At 36.6% G+C, this 12,248-nt stretch overlaps 1 protein-coding gene across 3 annotated transcripts in view; it reads right to left on the reverse strand.

The window, feature by feature from the left end:
* LOC135773845 (protein unc-13 homolog C) overlaps positions 1 to 12,248 on the reverse strand; it is a 178,893-nt gene that overhangs the window by 89,398 nt on the left and 77,247 nt on the right. For all 3 annotated transcript variants that reach the window (XM_065283701.1, XM_065283702.1, XM_065283700.1), the window contains exons 13-15: positions 8,250 to 8,403; positions 8,008 to 8,076; positions 900 to 989 (exon numbers count right to left, since the gene is read on the reverse strand). In XM_065283701.1, coding sequence (XP_065139773.1) covers positions 900 to 989; positions 8,008 to 8,076; positions 8,250 to 8,403 — 313 coding nt within the window. The remainder of the gene's footprint in view (positions 1 to 899; positions 990 to 8,007; positions 8,077 to 8,249; positions 8,404 to 12,248) is intronic.

A 12,248-nucleotide genomic window follows, 5' to 3' on the forward strand; every position in this document is an offset into this window, starting at 1 on the left:
CCAGGTTTTGTTATTGTGCTCTATTGAATTCAATGTACTTCAAGAGCAAGATGTTTTATTTTATGCAAACAAAAGCGAAACATTGAAATCCTGCAGTGCTACTGAAAATGTTTCATTACTGATAGTAAAGCAACACGGTTTTATATTAAACCTAATGAAGCTGAACGTATTTGAAAACAATCTAGCAATATTTTCATTAATATTCACCTTTATCTGTGCCTGCTGCAGTAAAACATGTTTTACTGTAGGACTCTCGTCAGATTTGCAGCTCATTTAACAATCAATACACGATGCTGTCAATATGTAACTTAAATACATCAGAAATACAAAACTGTAGAGGCCAAGAAGCCTTGAACCTGTCAAGTATATATGCAGTTTATATTACAGACCAAAACCACATTTTGAGCTCATTTTAGGACTCTGACATTTACATTACAATTATTTTAAAAGCCGTGTAAAGCATTAGGATTTATTTTTGATGGATGGCGTGAAATATCATCTGGATATTTCTTTGTGAGATATATAAAATGTATATAAGATGAGATATATAAGACTATATCTCTCGGGAATATTCAGCGATTTGATATCAGGAGTTTGGCTGGTGTTTAATATATTCTTCTGTTTAATGCAGGAATGTCTCACAGTGCCAGATCACATTACACAACAATTGGCACAGGGTTTTGATCTCCTGTAACAACAGGAGAACCCCTGATGCTTTCATTAATAATTTATCGCCAAGAAATCCCTTTTGTCTTTCAATGCATGAAGGCTTTTAATTTTGTGTGTTTACATCTTTTTGATTCATGCTGTTGCTGAGTCACACACTTTCATTACTGTGTAAATAAGTGTGTTTGTGTGCGTGTGCGTGCGCGCGTGTGTGTGTGTGTGTGTGTGTGTACCTTCATCCTGAAAAAGGTGATGCTGGTTAACAGGTCGACTGTGGATTTGAGGTCCAGGAGTCTCTCTGGATTTCCAGCTGGGAAGTTATCCTGCAAACACACACACACACACACACACACACACACACAGAGAGAGAAATGAGACTTCAACTACATATTTCTTTACACTAATGTCATTGTCAAGTAATTTGATTTTAAGGATCATTTAATGATTCATAGAAATATTAGATAAATGATTAAATCAAAATCTCAAAATCATTTACAGTATGTGATCGCATGATTCAATGCATAATCAGCCAAAGTCTGCATATTTATGCAGGGACCACATTTTTTAAATACGCCACACTTTCACCGCATAAATTGCAGATTTCTGCTTGCAAAATATGCAGGGCTTGCATGATTTCATAACCCCCCATTTTTGTAGCAAAAAGTCATATATATCTTAGCAGAAAGTTATAAAATGTTGCATTTATTTCACACAAGCTCAGCCATGTCCCCAGTTGTTATGGGAACGTTAGGAAGTGACGTAATTTCATTGCATAAAATTGCATAAATATCCCGCAAATTCCATAATTTTTTTTTTTTTTAGAAAACGTGCTGCAAGATCAAGGATTTTTGCCGGCAACAATCACAAAAAAACTCTGTTTTTCATGAAGGACTGATGGCTCACATGTTATTTATTTATTTATGTATTGTTTTAACTATCATTACCTACTATTGTAATTAGGGATGCACCAATATTTCGCCCAATAATCGGTATTGGTCAATAAAAGCAAATTTTCACACAATCGGCTATCAGCATAGGCATCGACAGATATCAGTCTGAATAATTGGCTCTCGGTATCTGTGAATTTTTTTAATATCGATGCATCTCTAATTATAATAGCTTTTTGTAGGATATGCTGGTATTGTATATATTTCTTTTTCTGATCTTATTTGCATGCATAATTTTTAGGGCTGGGCATAGATTAATCTAGATTATTCTCATACAAAATAAAAGTAATTTTTTGCATAATATATACGTTTGTGATGTGTGTAAATATTATGTATATTTAAACACACACACATACATATATATAAACATTTAAGAAATGTTTTATTTAAATATAGTTTTTTTATTTATATATAATTTAGAATATATAAAAATATAAATAAATATATATATAGATGTAAATGTTTCTTAAATGCATACATGAATGTGTGTGTATTTATATTTACATAATAATTACACACAGCACAAAGTCATATGTTATGCAAAAAATTACTTTTATTTTGTATGAGATTAATCTAGCTCTAATCATTTTACATATTGCACATATTGCCCTTATATGAAAGGTCTGTTTGTCTGTTATTGTCTGTTTTTGGTGTCTGTTCAAAATAATATAAAAAAAATAAAGATTTAGATTATATATTACCATGCGCGCTAAACATGCATGGCCGTTGTAGTTTTGCGCACAGCTCGTCATCCTCCATCCTCCCTCGGGAAGCTTTTCTTCTTCTTGTTTCATTGGCGGGTGTCATTTGAGTTATATGTTATATATAGCCTACAGCTGCCTGCTTTACCAGAGGTGCATGTGCAAACATTAAATAGAAAGATTAAAAATACGGGAGAAATACGGGAAATTATTTAAACGAGATGATGGCGAGGTAGAATGGTAAAATACGGGAAATTCAAGAAAAAACGGGACGGTTGACAGCTATGGTTTATACAGTATTTTGCACTGAACATAAAGTTTAATAAAATAAAATAAATAAATATTTTTGTTAATCACAGATTTAATTGATGAAAAATGCTAACAAAACCACAAGTTACATCAAAAATTATAATGATTGCAATATGCCTTGCGTTTTGATTTATTTTCAGACTCTGTTTTATTCATGATGGCAAAACTCAATTTTCAAAAGCAATTACCACAGACTACCAGGAGCTGTCATTCAATCATCAGGACATTTACATCTATGAGATGCATATGAAGAAAACATTGGTTGAAACCTTTATATTGTAATGTCATCTGAGACATTTTAAATTCGATTTAATGCATACTTGGTGAAGACGTTTATCAAGAATATTTTCCAAATTAACTTTATATGTATATATAAAGAAAGATGTGTATTCAGATTTGTTAAATAAGAGATGAAAAAGACCTTAAAATTAGAAATGAGAAAAATCACAACAGTCATTCTTTCTTTTACTTTAACTTCAGTTCAGTACAATCCCAGTATGTTACCATGCTGTCCACCTAGGCGATTGCTCTTTCTAAAGAATTATAAATGCATTAATCTTAAATCAGACTTTATTTAGGTCCGTGGCAGTGCAGAAGGTCTAATAAGATCTGTCTGAAATACTGCATCTCTTCACCTGTTAATATTTCACATGCTCTCAGATTTTAAAGGGTTTGGCAGAGAGGCAGATGGTTGAATATATGCCAATGTCATGCTTTTTTGTTCACCACCCAGCAGCATTGTCCTGGGCGGTAACATTAATAACCCAAGCCATCGTCATGAGCATCAACGACAAAATATATCACAATTTAGCCGACGAGCAAAAGCCAGACGAGACAGAGAAAATGTCTTCTCCGGCTGTAAAGCTATCAACCTGCTCGCCGTACCGTGAAGAAATACGGTATATTTTGCATCGAGTGTAACAATAGAGGCCATGCATGCACAGATGACCCCACGTGTGCGTTGCGACAGGCAACAAACACGCAGCAAGAAAGCATGCTGGAGGAGGAGTTGTCAATCTGATGATCATTAAATCACGTTGATGGGTTTGAAATGTCAATGAGTTTTGTGTAGGGACGGTTATGTAATGATTTGACTTTTGTTCTGTAAGAATGAGGCAAGTGATTGACAATCACTCAAGGCGATTTAATCAAAGTTAAAGAGTCACATGCTGCCGGGACGCTCGCCTTCTGTTCCACGACGGATCTCAAATTATTTAGAGAGAGAGAAAGCTGTTTGTCAATAACAAGTCGAAACTGACACTGCGTCTGAATTCGTCTACTTTCATACTATATAGTAGACAAAAATTACTATGCGACGTATGTCAGAATTAATAGTATTCGAAAAACAGTATAGGGAAAACGTACCCGGATGACTTCATGTTTGTGTGTTTTGCTAAGTACCGAAATTGGTACTGAGAACTATGAAATTCAGGTTTTATGGTTAACCATGCTAAAGATATTACAGCGTCATTTTTTACTACCGTTTAACTGCGCAAATGTCACGACTTGAAAACCCCGTCCAGCATCAACCACATTTAGCGAAATCTAGTGGTACTGACACATGTTTACTTAATGTTTCTTTAGACAGGTCCATCTTTTCTATTCATTTTCCATTAAATGATGTAATCTGATGAGTTTAAAGCTCATTTCTACTCTGTTTGTTTGTTTCTTTCGTGATTGCTGTGAGCACAGGTGTCGTGGAGTTTACTCCTGGGTCCTAAAGTACACCCAATTTCTTACAACATACGCAGACAGATGACTTGCTGATTGGTCCTGTTTTTATATGAAAATCTGATTCACTCACTTATAATTTATCTGAACTAGATCAACATTTATCTCATAACCCCAAATGTGCCATGTTTAAAGGTATAGCGGAGAATTTTCTTTATCCGGGTGCATCATCAGGATTTTGGTCATCCCAGTTGTCAATCATTCTGATGATATGTTTACGCAAGGCCGTCGTACGTCCTCGTCCCTAGGTTCGCTTTCTGCGGATGCGCACTTTCAGGTGTTTATGTGTGGTGGGCTACGGTTTTAACCATTCATTGGTTGCGTTCTCAGCGTGTATTTTTCTAAATGTCTGAGGTTCGCAAGAGAAAAAGTGTAAACTCTCTCGTGCACACGTTTAATAGGCGATCCCTCTTGGGAGCAGGTAGAGTGTTGCGCAATTGCATTTTTTTTAAGTGGAGAGGGCGGTTCTTTTCTAAAATTCGGGAAAATCTTCTGCTATAGCTTCTGCTTTAATGTTAATTTTAATTGTTTGATGCAAATCCCAATTTCAATTTGCGCAATTTGAAGGGTAATGAAAATGCAGCTAATGATAATATCAAAAGAGAGCATGCAAAGACACAAAATAAACATTGCCAATAGCAGTTCACGTTCACAAGTTAGAAAGACTGTGACCAAATGTGTGTGAACGTCAGAGAAAATGGCAAACATGAACATATGGTGCAGGCTTCAGGCAGACTGGTAACAGACTGCTCAGGTGAGAGTTCATTAAACCGTGTGTCACAATCATAGTCGAGCTTTGATGAAAAATCATCCGAACGTCTAAAGGTCTCTACAGGAGATACACACAACATTTTGTCAACCACAGCCAGCTCTACCCGCCCCCTTTTCTATCAAACTGATGCTGGTGCTCTCTCAGAACCGAATCACATTTCCACATCCACTTTATCTTCAATAACACAAAAAACAGACTTTGTGGAGAGTGTGTCTGGTGTTTTATGAAGTTCTGGATAAAGTCAGCTTAAGTGTTTGTGTGTAATATATCCGCTGTATGGTGTAGACGACCCATCAGCTCGTGAAAATTTATCTAATAAAGAAGATGAGCTAAAACGCCATGGATGTGCTTCGGCCAAACCCGTCCAAGCTGTGAGGAGACCAAATTCACTTTGCTTTCAGAATTTCATTACAGTCAAATCCACCGAGTCCTCCAGATCCAGAGTGTTTTACTGTCAGTGCATGTTGCCTGGAAGCTGACGGCAGACAGCAGCAGGTAACAAGAGCACACAATCCCCTAAACGCCTGACACTTCAGTGCGTGTCTGTGTGTAGCAGTGTGTGTTTGTGTGTGTGTGTGTCAGCGGGTTTACGTTCACTATCAGTGCTGTATAACCCAAAGACGAACCACGCAGTCTACAGTGGGGTTTCCATCCAAACATAAAGCAAATCATTTTACAATTTGCAAAAAAAAATTAAAAAAAATGCAAATTAGGTGCGTTTCCATCAAGTTGTTTGAGCGAATAACTGTTGTAACCTAGTAAACAACAGTATATAAAACAAAGCATGCGTAGAAAATGGAAACAGGACTGCATTTAGTTAAGATTGAGCAAGTTATAAATTTACTAGCAGTGCAGCTTGTAATTGGCAAATAGAATGCTGTGCACAGAAAAAGGGATTCCGAATTTTTTATGCAGGCTAGCCTGGGTTTCCCCATGCTGCCTTGTGCGCAAATTTATTCATGCTGCATGTCTAACATGGAAACCATGGACCAATTTTTCCCCTGAAATAGGGGAATGGGGAGGGGGCAGCAAGACGATGACGACATCTATGTGACACACCGAAGCAGTTTTGTTTATCCAACACGGCAGTAGACGCAAAGTTACTTTTCAATGCAGCCTTAGATAGTGTTCTAAGTAGTTTTGAACGCAAGTTTATTTAAAAAAAAGAGCAACTTCTGGCGTTAAACAATTTCATATCCAAGAAGGATGTTTGGATATAACAAGACATGATAGCCACAGAGTTTTATAGGACCAACCTGCTAGGCATCGTCGTCGGCAAAGTCCATTTAACTTATAAATGGCAAGTGGTATTTATTAATATCATATTGTCATTATGCCTGTACTGTGGTTGTCACATGCAACTAAAATGTGTTGCTTTTCAATATCAATATACAGCTGTGTTGTTCAGCTGTGTGCACACATTCCCGATGAAAGTTGTTGCGCTTGAATTAAAGTCGCTCTACATACGTCATCTGGTATAATTGAATCGATTGGCTATGACCTACGTACAGACTAGGGATGCTAAACAATTAATTGCGATTAATCGTTAGCAGAATAAAAGTTTTTGTTTACATCATATATGTGCGTGAACTGTGTATAATAAATTTGTATAAATAAATGTACACACATGCATGTATATGTTTTAGAAATGTTTACATGTGTATACAGTATACATTTGTATATTTATGTATAATTTATATTATCTATAAATATAAATACTTAATTTATACATTTTTTTTTCTAAAAATTATACATGAATGTGTTCATATTTATATATATACATATTTATTATACACAGTTTACACACATATGTGATGTAAACAAAAACTTTTATTCTGCTAACGATTAATCGCGATTAATTGTTTAGCATCCCTAGTACAGACGCATTTGATAGACATTCGTAGCGCCCAATAAACGGCTCTCGGCATTCGTAAACCACGCATCAAATACGAGAAAATGAGCATGTGGTTTCTAGACCACGTCTCATTCGCTATGAGACTGGTCTGTTGTTAGTCAGCCTAGATGCAGGCATTAACAGCAAGGGCATTGTGGCGATGTCGAGCCCCATTTATTGTAAAGACAACATTAGCTGATACAGCTAGATGATCAGTCAAGTGGGTTTACATTTAAGCATTTACCGGATGATTTTATCCAAAGCGACTTAAAGATTAAAAAACAATGAAGCGATATGTCATGGGGAGGGTGCTAATAATACCAAGATACAAGTTTTCACATTTCTGACACAATACGCACTACTGTGTTCCCTTTAAGATGAGTCGCTTTCTCCTGAGTTAACTAGGTAAACAGCCTGCACTGTCAAAAATAAAGGTACAAAATCCGTCACTGGGGCAGTACCCTTTAAAAAGGTCCTAATATGTACCATTTAGGTACAAATATGTATCTTTGAACTACTAATATGTACCTTTGAAGGACTAATATGCACTGTTTGGGTACAAATGTGTACCTTTTTGAAAGGGTACTGTCCCAGTGACAACTTTTGTACCCTCATGGAGTAAAACAGTCCCACAGAAGACAAATATCACTGTACATATTTCCCTTATGTGTATTTAAAGAGACATTGCAGATATTTGGTAAGTAGAGCGACACAATTCAAGCATAATCTTTCAAATTTTCAGTCACACATATTGTTGCTATCTAAAGTTAATGCACATCAGCTTGCATTCTGCGAAGAGATCGTAAATGGCATTGTAAATGATGGTGGGATCACTAAAAGTGATGGAGAGGTTTAATTATCTCCATAGCAATATATAAAAGATACGAGATTTCCTTTCAATCACGGTAGAAGTGACTGAAACAGAAGATCCATCTGTAGGATCTGACGTCTCAAGATCTTCTGTCTGCAAATGTTGCTTTTACTCACCCGGTATTTGGAGAGGTCAATCCTTAAAGAGTTATGAAGCTGATCCAGGAGTTTCACAAACTTCTCCCTCTGCATAACAGCAAAAGACATAAAAACAAAACTACAGTCAGTATACTTAAATAACACCCATTATTTATTTATTCATCTGCTATTTTATCTGGACATTTATTACTTCATTAGAAATAAAAAATCCATGTAGCATATATGCAAAAATCCATCTGTCCATCCCGATTGCGACTCACTCCGAAGTTGGATGCGGCGAATCGGTCCGTGGCCGAGATGTTGGTGGTTGCAGTGGTGGTGTGAGCGAAATAGGCGTTGATGTTGGCAAGCAGGTTACTCATCACGGCCGGGACGCCGGGACACATGTACTTAGAGGACAGGCATGAGAAATGACTGAAAATGAGAAATGAAGAGAGAAACAGATTTAGATTGAGTCATAAAACTTGTTTAGTACTCATAACAATATTTGATTTCCCATGAGCACCAAACTCAAAATAAAGAAGAGGTATGTTGAGTCGCCTTCTAGATGATTTATAAACTGAAAATAAATTGGATAGATTTTACCACTATCATATACAGATATTAAAATAAATTATGCAAGATGTAAATAAACTTTGTGTCGGAATGAGCAAGGAACAAAATGTGGATTCTGCTATTGTGTTGAGCTGGAGGGCAGTAAGGTTAAAGAAGATTCATCAAGGAAGATATAGGAGAAGAGAAAGAGAAGAGGGATGAAGCAAATCACTAAAAATAGAAGCAGACCTGCAGGGCTGAAACTCAAAGCTGTGCGCGCGCACACACACACAGCAATACAGCAACGTGTTACATATACACATAAAAATCAGTGCTTTCTCTTGTTGTTGAATGCATCACATGAAAGAAGAGTTTACACAAACACATTTCATTTTTATATTCCTTGTGCTACATAATCACATACAATGTAAATAATTAATGATGGCCACAAATGTGCAGCAAACAGCATTTGTCTTTAAATGGAAGAAATTATTGTCAAACCACTCACATTTCATAGCAGACAGAATAATCATAAATAATCTTTGACACAGTCTCACATAAACAACGATTTAGTTTTTCTCCTCTGCAAACATCTTAGCACACAACAACCCTGCACTGAAAAAAAATCATCCTCTCCTTTATTTTTTAATCCCTATTAAACTCTCGACGTGCACTAATTTGTGATGTCAGTTTTTGTAACGCTGCTAACAATATCTATATAGCCTACTGTCTACAGACATTAATATTATTACCTTTCTATACATCGTTTAAAAGGTGTACTGGTTTAGCATCAGTATATAGTCTCTGTTTTGAGATACAGATGCTCTAGCATCATAAATGTAGTATTTTGGGAAAGAAGTCCGGATGACAACATGCAAAATATAAACGGGACTTCTTACCTTTGTGTTGATATAACGATCACGAGTCGAATCCAATCTGTTTCAGATGTGTGAATAACCCATGAAAATCGTCTAACAGAATACATCCAATGACCATTTTTTGTCCACAAATCCATATAATCCATAAAATATAGATATATAGTCTGTTGTTTACATCAGATTTCGCATGGACATTTGTAATAGAATATAATATACAATCTGATGGCCATTTACGTTGTAACACTGTATATGAGATTACACTTTAGGTTCTAGTAAACGCATAAACCCGGGTTCAAACTTTGTTTTTAAAAGTAGGCGGGAGTATAATATATAATATCCAAACAGTGCTGTCAAATATCGTGACGTCATCTAAATCGCTCGTTCCTCCAATGGAAGGATAGACAGAACGTGTAGCCAATTAGATAACGAATCCAACGATCTTTGTGTGACGTTTTTATTGCCTGGTGTGGAAACTGCATTTTATATGCTAACGTAAGGATAAATAATAATAAGAACGAAAATGTATATTCATGTAAACAAAAAACTTTTATTTTGGGGGCTGACTGGCACTTAGAAAAGTCACTAGTCTTACATTTTTCATTTTTCTCATTTTTGGGCCTATTGACCTCAAAAGTGAAACATAACTTCTTTAGACTTGTGGCTTAGGGATCATTGCATTTCTAGATTTCACACACATATTTATCATGAAGTTTTTTAATAATAAAAAAGTACTTCAGCCTCTCTAAACTTTTTTAACTTAAAATAATTTTGAAACCTGGAAAATAAAGCTCAAAGTGTCCATAAGCGTATACTCTAAATGGTTTAGTAAAAACTACCCTTTTAGTAAAAGTAGGTCTTTTCATGGTTTGGGCCAGAGTGGCAGTGCTTTTCAAGAGGTTAAACCAAAGCATTCTCATTAGAAATGCTGTTTTGATTCTTTTGTTAATGTGATGTCACACAAACAAAGCCCCACCCATAGCAACTGACTGCCTGGTTTATTTTACCCAAAAAATTTATCTGTTAATACATTGTTGTGTGATTGCGACTTAAATTACTATTGTCTCAGACTGTAATCACAGGACATTGGTTACAATAAATGATATGTGAGGTATTTGGACCTGAAACTTCACAGACACATTCTAGCCACACTTGAGACTTATATTATATCTTGTAAAAATGGGTGTAATATGTATAATTTAACATAAATCTGCATATATTTGCAGATTTGGGTTTTTTCTGGAGGATAAACAGCCTTATGGGACGTCAGGGTTTCCCGCAGCACATTTCAGTTCAGGCGGCCCGCCTAAGCTTGGAAACCCTACCGCCTTAACTAGGTCGTCAAAAAAACCCATTTCGCTGCATAAAAGGCCCTTAAGTACATCTCGGCGAATAGTGCGTACGCGCTTCACACCGCGAGCGGGGACGCACGCCACACGGTCAAAATGAGAAAGACGTGGTCCAGATCGTCACTGTCTGGAGGATAACTAGCCAGTTGATAAAACATCTTGAAGAATAGTGTGGACGCGCTTCACACCACGAGCTTGCACGCTAGCCACACAGCCAAAATGAGATAAAGATGTGGTTCGTCATGTCTGGAGGATAGCCAGTTGATAAAACGCATGTCTGTGAGAACTGTAAGTGGACTTATGTTTTGGAGTTAAAAACATTTAATTCATTAATAATTTGGTATGTGTTCATTTCTGTCATAGTTTCTTCAAAATTTAATTTAATTTGAGTGTTTTTTAAATAAAAATATTAACATTTTCATAATGACGAATACACCCCAACCCTTTGATTGCCACATCCTCTGCCCCGCCCACTCGCCTAACCCTACCACCTTAATTAACACATTTTCTGCGGGAAACCCTGGACGTACACACCAAACGCAAAGTGTGTATTTACGAAATATTACTTGCTGGCTTAACGTTGGGTCAGGCAAACGTTCAGGTCGAGTTAAATTTTATAACTTGTGCTGAAAACACGTTTTAGACAAATAGCAAGTGTTCACGGCAATCACTTGGCCCAATTCGCGCCATTCACATCGCCCCGCAAAAATTTGAGTCTATTCACGTCTCGGCATTGACTTTGCATGTAATCTACTCGTGCAAATCGTTAAATTCATGTTTTAATGTGTACACCTTAGGCCACACCCACTGTGACTAAAACCACACCCACCTCACTAAATCTTACCCACTGAAAAGCGACTGAATGTGAATTGGTATCAGCATTAGGATATCAGGTTGGGATGGTACATTTACTGTCCATTAAACAACCTTCACAAACTTACATTCCTCCAAAAGAAAATGTAGACAATAACTCACAAAAATTCAAGCTGGGGAGAACCACCAGCATTTTACCATAGTAAATCTGGACGGATGAAGTCATGTGATCTATAGATCGGTGACTGCAAACACTGACTCAAATCTCATTAGTTTTGATAGCGTGACCCCTATCACCCATTTATGGGTGATACACAGGGGGAATGAAGTTTTATGATGCCTGTATTTCCATCTCTTTTTTAACATAATTAAAAGACACTTAATCCAATAAAATACAGAATAAATAATATTTATTGGAAGGTGTTGTCATCCAGTTGTGGGGTAACAGCTTGCTTTTCTTTCACCATTTGATCTTTCCTCATTTTTAAAATCCTTTCCTTGCCGCTTCAACGGTCCATTGAGCTGCAGTGTAAATCAGGAAAATAAAACCTGACTCAATGTATTGACTTGTCTTTTCACTCGCCTGTCCTCTTTAACCTCCATGCACCTCTCTCTCTGCCTCCTTAATTGCAATGGCACTCAAGATCCAGGTGATATTTTCAGGATTTGTGGTTCGTTAGGGTCAGTA

The sequence above is a fragment of the Paramisgurnus dabryanus genome, chromosome 9 (genome assembly GCF_030506205.2).
Source record: "Paramisgurnus dabryanus chromosome 9, PD_genome_1.1, whole genome shotgun sequence".
In the NCBI taxonomy this organism is placed as follows: domain Eukaryota; kingdom Metazoa; phylum Chordata; class Actinopteri; order Cypriniformes; family Cobitidae; genus Paramisgurnus; species Paramisgurnus dabryanus.